Source organism: Danio rerio, chromosome 20 (assembly GCF_052040795.2).
Source record: "Danio rerio strain M-AB ecotype USA chromosome 20, GRCz13ab, whole genome shotgun sequence".
Taxonomy (NCBI): domain Eukaryota; kingdom Metazoa; phylum Chordata; class Actinopteri; order Cypriniformes; family Danionidae; genus Danio; species Danio rerio.
Genome location: NC_141040.1, coordinates 43,680,619 through 43,696,646, shown reverse-complemented (window position 1 = coordinate 43,696,646; position 16,028 = coordinate 43,680,619). Strand labels below are relative to the sequence as shown.

The following is a 16,028-nucleotide window of genomic DNA, read 5'->3' as shown; positions in this document are numbered from 1 at the left end:
GGATTATCACTCACCATAAACTACAACTACATACAAAATCACTAGTCAATAAATGATGTCCTCCAACCATCAATCATATAGCACATTAGCAAAACATTAGACTAAAGAAGGCTGTATATGAGGACAATATCAAAGCAAATACTAAAGGTAGTAACTTTATTCCTCTTCAGAACACAAATGAAGATATTTGACTGAAAATAATGAAGATCTTTTAGTCAAATCTGAGAGCTCCTTAATCCTTCATAGACAGCAAGATTCCTGACTATGAGAACTTTATGTGGACATAAAACAAAAATAACTTTATTCAACAATTTCTTCTCTCAGTGTCAGTATAGGGCACGCGTTCACGTGTTGCGCCTCTGACATATAACCTTGGATGCGCCTGTGTATTTTTTAAGAGAGGAAGTCAGAGAGGAAGTCGCGCAGGCATCCAGTGGGGTATATGTCACTGCACAGTGCTTGTGAACGCGTGCCCTATCATCACACTGAGGAGAAGAAACTGAATAAAAAAGTTTGTTTTATGTGAAGGCATATGATCTGTTTTGAGGAGGTTTTTGTAGACTTTGAGTCTGGATGAGGGAGCTCTAAGATAAAGATAAAACTAGTAAAAATAGTTCTGAAGATGAACATGAGGATGAGTTATAAATAACATAACTTACTTTTTTTTATGTTTTATTTATTATTATTATTTTTTGTTGTTTTTAGAAGAATTTCTGATTGGTCAAAAACATGGCCAGTTATAGATTTATATTTCAATATGGACAGTTTTTTTTATTGTTTTATTTATTATTGATTTTTTTTTTTTATTAAAATAATTTCACTTTTTAATTTTATTATTATTATTCTTTTTTTTTTTTTTTTTACTTTTTAAAATTTTTATTTTTTTTTCCAGTTTTGTGGCCAGATCGGCTGGTGAGTGATAATGTTCATTGGAAACCCTGTATATATATCAGTTGATCCCAGTAATCATTGGTCAGGAGTCTCTCTCCTCTGGCTCAAATTACATTTTTTAGAGAGTGACACCCAAAATATATGGACCTGGACTGGGAACGACTGAGATTTTTTTTTTTTTATTATTTATTATTTTATTATACATTTTATTTTAGCATGTGGAAGTGTAAGAGTTGAAGCAAAAGCTGATATTAAAGTGTAAGAAGGGCTGTGTACACTATATGAAGGTCTAAACTGTAAAGTGCTTTATCATTTTTTATAATTTTTGTAATTTACATGAATTTTAATTAGAGCCAGTGTAAATGTTGAAATAAGAGCTATGACACTGCAGAACCAAACTATGTTCAGCTCTCTCTGGATAAAGTTATGTTTAGCTAAAGGACTATGGTGGTGTGGTTGGCTCAAAATCCTCAGCTTCTTCTATTTTGGTTGGAGCTGCTGGAGTTTTTAGCCGAATCCAGCACTGAACTGGGAGATTCTGGAAGTGGTCCTTTGTCAAATGCTAGATCTTTTTTACAATTCTCTGTAACATAATTAAAACAAAATTGTTAAAAAATGGAAATTTAACAACACAAGACTTTCGTCTGACACTAGCTGGGTTTCCATCAGCCTGTGTTAATGCACCTTTTATTAAGTATCACATGAGGAACAAGTTTCAAATAAAAATCCCTTTATTCACAAAACGTTTTTATGCTCACTTGAGGTCATTTGGGACTCGTGTGAAAAGAGTTCATAAGGGAATTCATTTGTCAAATTAAGTTTGATGTAGCGAGCATTTCTCAATTATTCCTCCCTTGTTAAACCGTTGGCTACGAGGTTACCAATACTACAGTTCAGCCGCTCGACCAACTTGATGGAAATCATTTGCTCGTAATTCACATTTATAATTATAAGATATATATATTTAGTGAACTTTGAAAAGATGTGCTTCACATTAGGATGGAAACTCAGCTCATGACAGATTCATTTGACTGATGACAAAGTCCTCAAAACCCCATTCATTACCTTAAACCAGTCATGGGCACGGAGTGCATTCAGCTTATACCGAGACCAGGGCAGTGTCTGCAGACAACCGCTGATGAAATCGCTGCATTCTGTGTAGAAAAAGAAAGGAAGAGATACATGTAAATATTACCTTAAAGTTTATACATGCTTTTTTCATTGACATTAAAAATGTCCTACACAACCATCTTTAGCTGAAGTAAAGATCTCACCTTTTGACCTTCCGTGTTGGTGTAAATTTCTGTCATTCAACTTGAGGAGGTCATGGTTGTCTGGAAATTTTTTGAACATCAGGACATACTGAAGAATCCCGAGTGACCACACTGTCGCTGGCTCAGCATAGTAATAGCCAGCCGTTTTAGCCTCGGGAGGGCTGAACTGGAATGTGCCTGAAAGAAAGAGATTTTGTTTCCATTAGCACAACATCTAAATTTCCTTCAGAAAATGTAAACAACAGTGTAGATCAGGGGTGCCCAAGCCCAGTCCTGGAGGATCTGTGTCCTGCAGAGTTTAGCTCCAGCCCCAGTTAGACACAACTGAACGAGCTAATCAAGCTCTTACTAAGTATACGAGACATTTTCTGTCAGTTGTGTTGAAGCAGGTTGGAGCTAAACTCTGTAGGCCACCGGCCCTCTAGGACTGAGCTTTGGCACCCCTGGTATAGATAAACAACAACAGATGTTTCAAGAGTCTCATGTGAATGACCCTTGACCCATCACAAGAGCTCCTTAGAGCTTTGAGGGATTTACTTACCCAAATAAGTTGTGTAATAGTACTTCATTAAGAGGTCACCGCACCCGAAGTCAATCAGTTTAACTTCATTGGTCTGCGGGTTCATCAGCAAGTTGTCAGGCTTAATATCGCGATGAAGCACTCCACGTTTGATGCATGTGTCAGCTGCAATTGTTGTGTGGAACATGATTTTCTGTAACACGTCTTCTTCGATGTTGCCTCTGTGGCTTCTTAAAAATTCCGTTACGCTCACAGAGGGTATGGGCCGCTCTAGGACCATAAAGTAGCGGTTATCCTCCACCTTCCAGTCCAGAAGCTGAACGAGTTCTTTGACCTTGGGGCCTTTAGTTGCAAGAAAGTGCAGAGCAATCTCTGCTGGAAGTGGATGGTTAAACCCCGGCTAGAAGAAAGACAGAAAGAAAGTTGTTCAGATCATTTGAAAAGTTATTTCCAGTTAAAACTGTTGATGTATTTCATTAAAAGCAGTGGGCAGATTATAGAGAACAAAACAAAGACAGACACATTTTTTAAAGGAAAATAACTGACTTTTGTTTACTTAGCATGTTTCTAAAATATCTGCAAACACATTATGGTATTTTTGTGCTTTAGAAGAGTCAAAAACTTACATACAGCACCTTTAATATGACATGTTTAAAATAGACACAGTTAATCAGAGCAAAGAGCTCAGACTACTTACAACAAAGATGTATCGCTCAATCTTGAAATCTGCTATTTTTACAGCCACCGGAAGGCCATCTTCTAAACGGGTTCCTGCGAAAACGGTTCCATAACTTCCTTTGCCCAGCTTAGCACCAATTTCATAGTGACGTGAGTTGATCTCTGTGAAAAGACAAAGTAAAGAAGTTAGACAAGGCAAGTTTATTTATAAAACACATTTCATACACAGTGGCAATTTAAAGTACTTTACATAAACAGGAATAAAAGCAATAGTATCTGCATGCAGCCTTTATGATGCAAGCTGAGATTGCATCACTCAGCGATGCAATGTCAGACACAATGCACTCAAATGGAGCTAGTGACATCACTGTGACGGTTGGGTTTAGGGGTGGGGTTACATGAGCCCATTAAAAAGCATTGGATGCAGCCCAGATTGCATTGCACCAGTTCTGCATCCAGACCCCTCTCCATAAAAGAGACAAGTATAAGAAGATAAAAAACAAGTAATAAAAATGATTAAAAACAGATTAAAATGTGTTAAAACAAGTTATAAAGGAATGAAAAGGAAAAAGAGACACAGTAGTGCGATCTGTCAAACGTAGCACAGTGCTCATTCAATAAAGGCACAGCTAAATAGATATATTTTCAATGTGTCTAATGTTGGAGCACATCTGATCATTTCTGGCGTAGAAGCTGAAAGTCGATTCAACCTGCTTTGTCTAAACTCTTAAAGTTTCTAGTTTATAAGATCTAAGTAATCTAGTAGGTTTGTATTCAGTGAGCATATCTGTAATGTATTAAGATCCTAGGCCATTTAGTGATTTATACACAAGTAATAATACTTGAAAATCTATTCTGAATGTAACTGGAAGCCAGTGTAAAGACTTGAGGACAGGTGTGAGTGTTAATAAAATGTGTGAATTAGTGACAGTGCTGTCTTCATGTAAAGCTACCTGCTCCATCAGGGGTCACCACAGCAAAATTAACCCCATCATCTAAACCTTTTTTATTCTGTCCTCCCTATATATATGATTATTATTGATATATATATTTCCATCTTAGTTATCAGCTATCCCTGAACAAAATGTGTATTAAAGCCAGTTTAAAGCAGAAAAGTAATGAAAGCACTACTAAAATATGCATGTGTGTTGGGTGATTGGGCTGTCATGGTAGTAAACTTACCAATAATGTGTGTGTCTTGATCCTTCAGCTCTTCTGGCTGAGGTGGAACAGAGCCCTCTGTCTGACAGGTTGCACCTTGAGCGACGTCATCTTTACAGCCGGGCTCAGCAGAGACCACATTTGGAGGGTCGTCATGACTACAGCCCGGCTCAGCAGAGAAGCTCTCTGTGTCCTCACTGTGACCATCCACAGGCTCTACTAGGGGTTGATCATCACCGTGAACACTGTCGGGCTCTACCAGTGCTTGTTCTTCACCGGGAACACTGTCAGGCTCTACCAGTGGTTGTTCTTCACCGGGAACACTGTCAGGCTCTACCAGTGGTTGTTCTTCACCGGGAACACTGTCGGGCTCTACCGGTGGTTGTTCTTCACCGGGAACACTGTCGGGCTCTACCAGTGATTGTTCTTCACCGGGAACTCTGTCGGGCTCTACCAGTGGTTGTTCTTCACCGGGAACACTGTCGGGCTCTACCGGTGGTTGTTCTTCACCGGGAACACTGTCGGGCTCTACCAGTGGTTGTTCTTCACCGGGAACACTGTCGGGCTCTACCAGTGGTTGTTCTTCACCGGGAACTCTGTCGGGCTCTACCAGTGGTTGTTCTTCACTGTGACCATCAACAGGTTCCTCCAGTGATGGTTCCTCAATCTGAACATTGATCTGTTCCTCAAGATGCAAAGATGAATCTTTACACCAGTCACCGATTTCTCGACCTAAAGGAAGGAATAATACGAAACAACAGATTTTAGTTTTACTTGAATAATATTTATCTAGTGTTTATTATTGATATGAACAAATGCTGTCAATTATGAAGTCACAAACAAGGTAATTTCTTTCTACATTAGTTGTTGGTCATTAAATAAAAAATGTCACACAATTACTGTTCATAATCAAATTTACTTTGCAATTAATGATTTGTTTTGTACAAATACATGTCAATATGACTTTATAGCTGATATATTTTGTATCATATAACAATAAATAAAATAACCGTAAGCTTGGCAAAAACAACTAAAACCTATGAGAAAAGATTTCATGTTTTACTCCATAAATACCATTAAAACATTAAACATCAACATTTGTTGTCCATTAAAACCACTGCATTGTGTTTTAGGACATATTCCTAAAGGATTTAGTGGTAAAAAATTACAAGTTACAAGCAAATTACAAGTAGAGACAAGGGATCTAACAGGGGTGTCAAACTCAAATCACATTGAGGGTTGTAATATTTATTTATTTATTTTGTATGGCAGTAGACATTATTTCTGTTCATATTCATAACACAAATTAAGATGTTTTAGGTGAAATCTGAGAGCTCCTCCATAGATAGGAAGGGTCCAGACCCATTCAGAGACCAGAAAGTACCAAAAACCTCCAAAAAACAGAGGAAGCCATACACAGGCATTCAGGGGTTTAATCAGTGCAAGTTATTTGTGAACGCATGTAATATACCAACACTGAAGAGAATAAACTGTTGGATAAATGTGTTTATACACAAGTATTCTCGTAGCTTGATAATATACAGAGTAAACCACTGTAGGCATTTGGTCTGCTTGAGAATGTTTTGTGGTATTTTTATGTACTTTGAGCAAGTCAGAAACCTTGCTGTATATACAGGAGGAGAGAGCGCTCAGAGTTCATCTAAAACATCTTCATTTGTATTCAGAAGATGAAAGAGGATCTCAAGGGTTTGTGGAGTGACGTGAGGGTGAGTAATTAATTACAGAATTTGCATTTTTGGGTGAACTAACCCTTCTATCTTAAAGCAGAGAAAATTATTTTGTCTTTACGGGTTACGAATGCATAATTGAAAAACTTTATGCAAAGCAAAAACACTTTACTTAGTTTTTGTCTTGTTTCTAGTCCAAATATCAAAACATTAAATCAAGAAGCATTTTATTGACTAGTAAAAATATTGTCTTGTTTTCAGAAATATGTCAAATTGGTCAAAATGAACTGAATTTTCTGTAAAACAAGCTAAATAATCTGCTAGGGGGAGGGTGGGGTTATTTGATTTTTGATTTTTAACTAGACACAAAACAAAAACTTATTTTATATTGCTGTTGGCATCATATTAGAAATGTTTGTGTGTCATATGTTTGACACCCCCTGTGTTTACACCAGTAGCTTTCTTCAGGCCTGTTTTATTAGTGCTCATTAGGCCTATATTATTAACAAAAACCTTATTTTGTAATTTATATTTACAGTAAGGTAAAATAAGGGTGCCCTACTCAGTGTCCAGTATACAAAATGAGCTACATGTTCTTATAACACGCAACAATATTTACCATCACTGTTAGTCACGGAGGATACCGTGACCAATCCTTCCGGACGGTCGAATCTTTCATCTTGACCTGAGACGGTGGAACTGTTGTTTCTTTCTCCCAGGAAGAGAGCAATTACTCCGAGTACGGTAAATAACATGGTGGATTAGCCTTAATAAACCGTGATATAAGAAAAGCTAATTATACAAAGCAAACTTTGTACAACTCACTAGTTACTCGTCAAATAAAGCAATGGCGAAAGTTGGATTGTACTGGGTGTCTGCCAAGAATTCGAACGCGTTCCAACGTTTCTACAGATACGTGATTGGTCAGATTTGCTCGGTTTTTCTTTGAGTTGAAAAATGCAATAGTAAGGAGTTTATGTCCTTCGCGGGTGTTTTTGGGGCAAAATAAAACGATTTTTCATGAAATCTTTGTTTGACTGGTAAATATTTCCTGTTTGATGAATCATTACTAGTCGTTTGGTGAACCACAGATTCGTTGTTTTAATTAGGGTCGATTTAAATACATTCACAGGTAAGAGTTGTTTTCGCATTTTATTTTGCACTTCAAATGTCAGTTTTTACCGCAAAGCGCTTGTATACTCATGAAACAAGATATTATACACAGTATATCATATCAGATTACTAGATATACACTACTTTAAGACTCCATTTACACTGCAAAATACACAAGTAATGTAACGCTGAATTTAATGAAATGGCGTCATGTCTTACTGAGTAAATAATGTGATTAATTCAATAAACGAATCCGTTTATGACGGAATAATAATTAGAAAAAACTAGCAGTGTCCAAAACTGTTCACCCATTCACTTGTACTAATCGTTCCACTAGCTAATATACAGTAGGACACTTCTATATTACTTAAAGTTACATTTAAAGAGTTAACTATGCAGGTTAGGGTAATAGGCAAGTTATTGTATAACGATGGTTTGTTCTGTAGACAATCAAAAAATATATATAATTTAAAGGGGCTAATAATTTTGACCTTAAAACTTTTTTTTTTCAATAAGACTTTTCTTCAGAAGAAAAAATATTATCAGACATACTGTAAAAATTTCCTTGCTCTGTTAAACATCATTTTGGAAATATTTAAAAAAAGGAGAAAAACAATGAAAGGGGGATAATAATTCTGACTTCAACTATATGTATGTATATGTATATATATATATATATATATATGTGTGTGTGTGTGTGTGTGTGTGTGTGTGTGTGTGTGGTAGATTAAGGAGTTTTTGGTTAGTTTTGTGTTAAATAAATAAATAAAATGTGATCAGACAGGCAGAATTTCTGTTATGTGTGCCTTTTTTGTTTCTTTTAAGGCGTGGAAAATAATTGTAGTTACAATGTAATGTTAGCCTTTAAAATTTTGAGAAACACTTGATTTGCTTTAATATTGATGCAGTTATGAATACAATTGTATTATTAGAGGTAATATTTATTGCATATTGCATCATTTATATCGATTTTGGACGATTACTTTTATGGAAAACAACAATCTGGTAACACTGTACCTCATACTTTGTTCTCTTTTGCTGTTACTACATACATGCACTTTGTGGCTCCATCCAAAAAGAGTGTTTAAATCATTACTCTTTGTGTTAAACAAAATTAGGTAAACAAGTGTGCAGTATCAAATGCTTGATATAATTTATGATATAATTAATGGTGTACTCATTGTCTGAATAAATCCATAAAAGGAATATAAATTAAATATGAATAAAAAGTAACATAAATATGATTTACTGTAGGGCACACTGCTTATATTACTCAATTTTAATTTGTATAGCCCAATATCACTTTAGAGGGCTTTCCCAAAGTTGACTTGCTTGGATATATTAGGGGCATGGTGAAGACACATCCATACAGCTGAGGGGTGAAGTCCAGGGGACCATATGTCAGGACAGGGCACAACATAGTTTATAAAGAACACATTCTTATAACACTAACATCAGAGTGGGGGAAAAGTGAGTGAGAAGGTCAGAGCAGAAATGCCCCTTACTCTGATATGCTGCATCTGTAAAGTTTTTCAGTCTACATTGTTAAGGTTCACGTCACTGCTGTCCATCATAACAAATGGTCATTTAAGGCTCTGTATCATCAATGGTATTTGATTATGCATTCTTAACAATTTGCTTATCTGTGTTGTATGTTTGTCTGTTTCAGGAGGTTGGGCTGTCATCATGTGTCCTTGTGGCACAGTCTACAGTATAAAATGTAATCTGCAAGCAGAAAGTCCACGGGATTTTGCAGATATGCTTCTGTCTTGGAAGCATCTGCCTAATGTTGTTATATATGACTTTGCTCGTGGACTGTCCACCCACACAAATTTGAGGCAACCCATAACTTTCACACCTTTCGAGGGAAGGTTACTCGAACCAACCACTGAAAACATTGCAAAAGCAAAATCAGAAAAATTACAGGGAACTCTGCCATGGCTCACTGCAAAAAAACAAAGTCCAGATCCAGATGATCACCCAATAACTGGTTTTGCAGAACACTATGTTCTGTATGACCGCTTTCACGAAGACAACACAAAAGATCCTCGTGATTCACTGAGGAAGCTTCGTCTTGTGCCTCAACTAGCTGGCAAAGTAAACAGTCCGGCTGCAGAACAGCTTTTTTCAAAGCTAAAGAAAAATAACTACTTTATGAACATGGCATTGCCATCCACACATGTTACCCTACTGCGAAACATCATCCACCATTACAATGTCAGAAAAAATGAGAAACGTCTTCATGACATAAACAAGGAATTCAACAAAAACATTCACATGAATGACCCCAGCCAGGTTGTTTTAGGTAATATTTCCTGTACTGTGTAACAAATACAGCACTATATCCTTAACTGTACTTATGTGTTTATTTGTATTTATAGAAAATCCGTTGTCCACAGAGAAGGTCATGGACTTGTCACTTGGTAATTTGACTGTTCGTTCCAGTTGCTAAGTGTCAAGTTTCTGTTCTTTAATTATTATGTGTTCTCTTTTAATTTTGATGCTTTAATGTACTTTTAGGACCACTGACAGCACTGCCAGAAAATATTGTGGCTGCACAAATGACTGCTGCATCACCAGGCATATCATCTGTCACATCTCCTCAGTCATCAGTACCAATTACAGAAAAATCTGCTTGTGAACCTACTAAGCCTTGGGAGAGGGACTGGCATCCATTACAAGAAAAACTGGTGAAACATTACCATTACACAAACACACACACACACACAAATTTATTGTTAATATTTTTATTATTACAGCTTGATTATGTGCTGGAGCGAAATCGGCCTGGCAGTGAAATATTTGTGAAGGAGGGGCAAGTGTGCCTTATTCGAGAAGAATTTTGGAGTCTTGGATTGCTAAGGGACATGGACTCCCATGTAAACAGTCTGTTTTTATTAGAACTTTTTTTTTATTAAAAACATTGACTTATCAGAGTATTTATTGCAGATTGGAAACGCCTGCATGAAGCTTATTTGTGAAATGGCTTGGCAAATTGTATGTACCATAAAACATAACATTCAACTGGTAAATCAATAATATTAATCCAAATTTTCAAACTGAAAAACCTTTTCATTCATGTAGGGCAAGGACATATACATTGAGGACTTTTTTGTTGTCCCTGTGTGGAAAACAACTCCTAACAACATTGTTACTGGATTACCGGTGAGTGTACTGTATGTACTGTATTTACTGTGTGAGAAGTAAAAACTAAACTAAGGGACATAACTGTCCTGATCAATTCTAGGAAGATGCAGACTTGAAAGACCTGTTAGCCTTTCCAGCATGGACAAATGCAAATGGACCAGACCACTTCGTTGTCTGTGTAAGAAAATATTGAAGTATCTAGTGCATACAATGATTGGTATTGCAATGTGTAATGTGTGTGTTTCTAAAATAAAACACAGAAAAATCTTGAAAGAAGCAATAATGGACAGACGAGTCCTCACTGAGGCCAGCTTCCAGCCTCCACCGCTGACACTGCAGCTCTACACTTTTGACTTTTGGCCAGCGGAGAAATTAAAATGGTCGTGCCGAACTGAGTCTGGTTTCTGTCAAGGTTTTTTTTTTCTTCACTCTCCTGTTGGTGAAGTTTTTTTCCCTCTTCGCTGTCGCCACTGGCTTGCATGGTTCAGGATCTGTAGAGCTACACATCGATAGATTTGCTCTTCAGTGCTTGGACTCTCAGACTTTAAACCACACTGAACTGAGCTAAACTGAACTGAACTTAAACACTAAAAACTGAACTACCCTGATCCAGTTACTATGACCATTTATTTGAAGCTGCTTTGACACAATCTACATTGTAAAAGCGCTATACAAATAAAGCTGAATTGAATTAAATTGAATTGAATAATGTTCAAATTAAATATTTTTACACCTTTACAATTGTAGATAATGATGCCGCTTCGAAGAGAGATGGTGTTTTTAGACTCTATGTATGCAGAGCATGAATCAGGATTTGGAGATGAGGAATAAAGGGCCTTTTTTTAGGTCTATCAACAAACTAAGACATGTTTCAGCCTTTATGTGATATATGACTACATTCCTATAGCCATTTCTATCTATTTCCAAATCGTGTGTTTTAGTTTTGTCACTTTTGGCTACGTTCCTTTAGCCGTTTTCTGAACTTCTGGCTATGTTCATCTAGCCTTTTTTATACATGGTGTTTCAAAGTTGAGGTGAGCTGTTATTGTCAATATTACTACTAAAATGTTTTGTCTACAGGAAAATTGCTTACCAAGTTGATCATGGGACATGGACTGAAAAGACTGGATATGATTTTCCAGTGAGGAATCAACTTAAAGAATTGTCATTATTTGGCTTTTACAACAGTTATTCTTTTGTACAATATACTAAAATAAAATTGTTTGCTTTGTCGATTTTAGGCTTTGCAACGTCAGACAAGAGGGAATGATTGTGGTGTTTTTGTACTCATGGTAAGATTTAAATTGAGTTAATTTATAAAAAGGTTTTGTAAACATTGTAAATAACTGTGGCTTCTCTCTTTTCAGTACACCCTCTCAATGGTGTGTGGCATTGGGTTTCAATTCGAGGAGGTATTTCTTTTTATTATTTATGGAACCTTTATTTTGATGGAGCTTTTATTTATCATAGCTAAAATGTAACTATTTTAGTGCATGTTGTCTTGCTTTATTCTAAGCAACATTTCTTTTAAGAAAGGGGCATGATTGTTGCGAGCACACCCAACATCATGTATTAACAAAAACATGTTGGTTAACTGTTAGACTAAGCAGTCTTTCTTTCAGATGGATATGCCTGTCATTCGTCAGTGGTGGTGTCTTCTCATGGAACGATTTCAGATTAATGGGTATGTCAGTTAAATTTTCTTTTAAATCTGTCAAATTTAAATGTGATATTGTGTCAATACAACAACTCTGTAACACGAATAACAAAACATCCTTAATATCTATCTTACCGGTGACCAGTTATCATGGATTTTGTCTTGCTTGAAAGCTATGGGCGCAGATTTGCTTTCTGGACTGAGGAGGCAAGAAGTGTATTAGATGAAATGATTCTGCCTCTTTTTAGGGTGGGAAATAAAACCACATCCAATCTTCCGGCACATGTCCAAGCAGTTCAAGAAAGGAAAAGGAATGACAAAACATTAGTGGACTTAATTCTCACATCAAAATCAGCAGAGCAGCATTTGGTGGTATAGATGGTTTCACTGTAAATTACTCCTCCAGACTCTGAGTATAGTTGACTTAAATAGTCCAGTGACAATTTAACTAATATTTGCCAAATGTAATTAATGAATTGTGCATTTACATATGAAATATAATTTCCTTCTATGGCCCAAAGGATATACTTGGTGGGAAAAGGTCAAACTGGTTTCCCCTAAAACCCCGTGCTCAGGTGCCTGTCTACATTGAGAATGAGCAGTCCCTGTCAGTCCTTTGTAACTACATGAGCGGAGTTCATCATAGAACCCAAACGCAGCTGACCTACAATAATGAGGTGGAGTTCATTTGTGGATGTCTCCTTTCAGAAGTAATCACAAAACATGCATGTACATGAGCATGCTTATGTTCAGCAGTGTGTATGTTTTATTTTATTAGTAAATTTATTATTTGTATATTTGTACAGGCCATCATTCATGGCCTTTGCGAGTTACAAGGCTTTTCTTGGCAGGAGGCTGAAGATGTTTTCCTCCAGTGTCCTGTTTATCACTCATGGTATGTTTTAAAATTTTTTTACAAAAACTTTTAAGTTTTTATGTTAAATACAATTTCCGACAACAGCATTTATTGTTTCTTTTAGTGAAGTTGATGAATTTGATAGAAGAATTGCCCGAGAAATGAAAAATCTTCCCAACAAGAATGTAAAGCATTTATTTTATTTGATGTTATTTTCTACGTAATAAATGGTTATTAATGCAATTTTTCTCTGCATTGTTTACAGCTTGGGGACTTGTAGGATGTCATGAAAAGTACACAAAAAATAAAGTTTGTTGAGAGAGTCCTATAAATTATTTTATTTAAAGAAAGAGATATTTATTCCCTAAACTCAATACTAAACAGTGTGATAAATCCTTAATGATTAAAAAAACAAAAAATGATTAAAAAATAATGTATTCAATCATAGCGTAATATTTATAGTAGAAAAATAGTGTAAGTTACAATTTATAAGCAGTTAAATTCAGGTTAGGCGATCTTTCAAACAGCAGGTGGCACTGTCTGAAAAAACGATAGGTCTGGAGGTGCAGGTCTGAACCTGGTCTGAACGTGCAGTTGGGTCTCCGGGCCTGCAGCTTAATAATATTGGTTTATAGTCTAATGTTAGCGTTTCAGTTCTTGCGTTTGCATTTAAGATCCAAAAGTGCTCAAAGTTGTATTTTCGTGTGAGGATTATCCGGCTGGACAAAACGTGTAAGTGTAATGAAAAGTGTTTGAACACAGAGCTTATAATTTGCAATCTTCGAATAGCCTATGGAAAAATCCTACAGGGATATTATCAAGGGAACCAGTTGTATGCTAGCAGCCGATTTACCTACAAGGTGATTTCATAGTTCCTCCACTTTATTGTTTTGCAAGGAGGAATGGGCAAAGATTTCAGTCTCTAGATGTACAAAGCTAGTAGAAACCTATAGACGTACTCTAAAAGACTTGCAGCTGTAATTGCAGCCAAAAGATATTCCACAAAGAATTGACTCAGGGGAGCTGAATACTTTTGCACGCTGCACTATTCAGTTTTTATTTAAAAAAAAAAAAACTTTTGAACTCATGTATAATTTTCTTTCTACATTACAATTGTATGCCACTTTGTGTTAGTATTTCACATAACATTCCAATAAATATATTTATGTTTGTGTGAGAAATTGTGGACAAGTTCCAACGGGCATGAATACTTTTGCAAGCCATTGTTTCAGTAGCTACATTTCCATCCACCTATTTTTATGCGCATTTTAAATATGCCCTTAAAAAAAACGTTTAATAGAAACAGCAAGATGTGCATACGTGTTTTTAAAAATTGCATAAAAATGTATGGCCAAAACTGTATAGAATAAACTTTTTATTCGATAAGAAAAGATAAACTACGATGGAAACACTTTTACCAAACAAATTCCAGTATGTGCATTAAAAACATTAAAAATGTGATTTTGTTATAAGAGATGAAATGATGATACAGATGTGTGTGAATGGATAAACCAGCAGGCTGAGCATATTGTAAAACATCTGCAATGTTGATTTGCTGATTCTAAAACCATTTCAGTATTAGTGTTATTATATTATTTAGGCCCACACGGAATCTGCGCGTGCAGAATTTTGCAGATTTTTAGCCCATCATTGATTCTGTTTATTTACATGTGCAAATGTGTGTAAATTCATATTTATTCAGATTTTTTATTGATTTTAGTATAATTAATAGCTAATATGAAAATGTTCATATGATTTATTCACAATACAGTTTGTAAAGTAATATTTTCTGTCTTTTAGTAGTATGAGAGACTTGCTTTGTTTACCAAATAAAATGGATCTAATTGGATCTGCATTGTAGACTTTAAAAAAAGTTAAAAAGCTAATATTTTTATTTAATATATTAGGTTTTTAGTTATGATACTCCCAAAATCATTCCACATAAATCTGCAGATTTTTAACAAAATTCTCTTAATTTTAAAAGTTTACACACATTTTCTTGATATATTTTTTTAGCTTTGCTTTTAAACTGTAGTCCATTTGTCCTCCAAATGTAACACTGGTCATTATGGCCAAACAATCTTTGTTCCATCAGACCACAGGACATGTCTACAAAATTATTATTTTTTTCCAGTGTAATTTAACAATAAAATTTTTAACAAAATTCTCTGCAAAAATCGCAAAAAATGTCAGCAGATTCCGTCTGGCCCTATTAATGACCTCCAGAGCCGTCAAGGGTGTCTGTGCTCCGCGTCTCACGCCTTCAGACACCACCACATGTTCATTGCATGTCAGCATCATCTTCTGAGGGTCAAGTAATTTATTAAATAAAGAAAAGATTTACGCAGCTTCTACCACAGCTAATCTCGTTTTTACTGTTGATATTTGATCAGGAAGTGATAATTTTGTTCTCTTTGACTCATCGGATGGAAACGCTGCTTATTCGCGCGCCTTTTATGCTGTATTGCTGTTTTGCGCATAAATTTAATACACATCTTTGGATGGAAGCATAGCTAGTGATTCAGCATGTGCATTTAATAATGTTAAAGAAGTTTAGTATGTATTAATTAGATTATAAACCTTACCATTGCAGTGCAGTGAGTGCACTATTCAGTGCTTCTAAATGGCTGTATTTAAATTTTGTTTGGGGCAAACAGCCAAATTACTTATCACTGCAAATCTTTTCATGTAGCGTGTTGTTAGTACACGGGGTTACAATGTAACCTGCTCACCTAATGTTCATAATATTTATATTATTTGATAATTAATAACCACCTCATGTGGAACTCTGAATCTGTGTCTCACTTCAGAGTCTGCTAGTGTCCACCAGAGGTCACATTTCGGTCACGAATGCATGCTTTGAGGGCCTTCCTGACTGAAGCGGTTTTACACCAAGACAACCCAGGGTGCTTAAATATAATTGGCTAAACAGGCATTGGGCAGGTTAAAGGGACCAAAACAAAGACAGACATTCCAGAACGTAACAAGCATTTTCAAAGCAAATATCTGACTTCAGCATTGTTTTTCAGATGAACAAGAATGT

The 16,028-nt window shown here is 35.9% G+C and overlaps 3 protein-coding genes across 36 annotated transcripts in view; 2 read left to right on the top strand and 1 right to left on the bottom strand.

Annotated features, from left to right (window-relative positions):
- Nucleotides 1-5,619, top strand: part of LOC147839422 (uncharacterized) — a 51,437-nt gene extending 45,818 nt beyond the window's left edge. For 18 of the 28 annotated variants that reach the window (XR_015518733.1, XR_015518722.1, XR_015518725.1 and 15 more), the window contains 2 exons: nucleotides 3,427-3,558; nucleotides 4,574-5,619. The gene's annotated coding sequence lies outside the window, so the exon portion shown is untranslated. The remainder of the gene's footprint in view (nucleotides 1-3,426; nucleotides 3,559-4,573) is intronic. The other 10 variants (XR_015518726.1, XR_015518728.1, XR_015518729.1 and 7 more) reach the window with 3 other exon arrangements.
- Nucleotides 889-7,287, bottom strand: pimr136 (Pim proto-oncogene, serine/threonine kinase, related 136). 4 transcript variants are annotated; one of them, XM_087297480.1, is made up of 7 exons: nucleotides 6,832-7,246; nucleotides 4,546-5,256; nucleotides 3,383-3,525; nucleotides 2,707-3,085; nucleotides 2,166-2,342; nucleotides 1,957-2,045; nucleotides 889-1,474 (listed from the first exon to the last, which is right to left on the bottom strand). In XM_087297480.1, the coding sequence occupies exons 1-7, from the start codon at nucleotides 6,965-6,967 to the stop codon at nucleotides 1,454-1,456; spliced, it is 1,656 nt and encodes a 551-aa protein (XP_087153606.1). In that variant the 5' UTR covers nucleotides 6,968-7,246; the 3' UTR covers nucleotides 889-1,453.
- si:dkey-217m5.8 overlaps nucleotides 6,855-16,028 on the top strand; it is a 20,977-nt gene continuing 11,803 nt past the window's right edge. Inside the window, exons 1-16 of one of the 4 annotated variants that reach the window (XM_087297788.1) lie at nucleotides 6,855-6,956; nucleotides 8,995-9,630; nucleotides 9,707-9,748; nucleotides 9,846-10,015; nucleotides 10,085-10,204; nucleotides 10,275-10,322; nucleotides 10,410-10,490; nucleotides 10,573-10,650; nucleotides 11,553-11,613; nucleotides 11,714-11,764; nucleotides 11,840-11,884; nucleotides 12,095-12,156; nucleotides 12,378-12,501; nucleotides 12,651-12,806; nucleotides 12,936-13,024; nucleotides 13,110-13,170. In XM_087297788.1, coding sequence (XP_087153914.1) covers nucleotides 9,012-9,630; nucleotides 9,707-9,748; nucleotides 9,846-10,015; nucleotides 10,085-10,204; nucleotides 10,275-10,322; nucleotides 10,410-10,490; nucleotides 10,573-10,650; nucleotides 11,553-11,573 — 1,179 coding nt within the window. In that variant the 5' untranslated portion in view covers nucleotides 6,855-6,956; nucleotides 8,995-9,011 and the 3' untranslated portion in view covers nucleotides 11,574-11,613; nucleotides 11,714-11,764; nucleotides 11,840-11,884; ... (3 more) ...; nucleotides 12,936-13,024; nucleotides 13,110-13,170. 4 annotated transcript variants of the gene reach the window in all.

Coding starts and splice junctions, on each gene's coding strand:
- pimr136 (XM_087297480.1), bottom strand. CDS start 6,967: ATGTTATTTACCGTACTCGGAGTAATTGCTCTCTTCCTGGGAGAAAGA. Junction 3,086..3,382: donor TTGAGCGATACATCTTTGTT/GTAAGTAGTCTG, acceptor TCTTTCTTCTAG/CCGGGGTTTAACCATCCACT. Junction 2,046..2,165: donor CCAACACGGAAGGTCAAAAG/GTGAGATCTTTA, acceptor TTTTCTACACAG/AATGCAGCGATTTCATCAGC.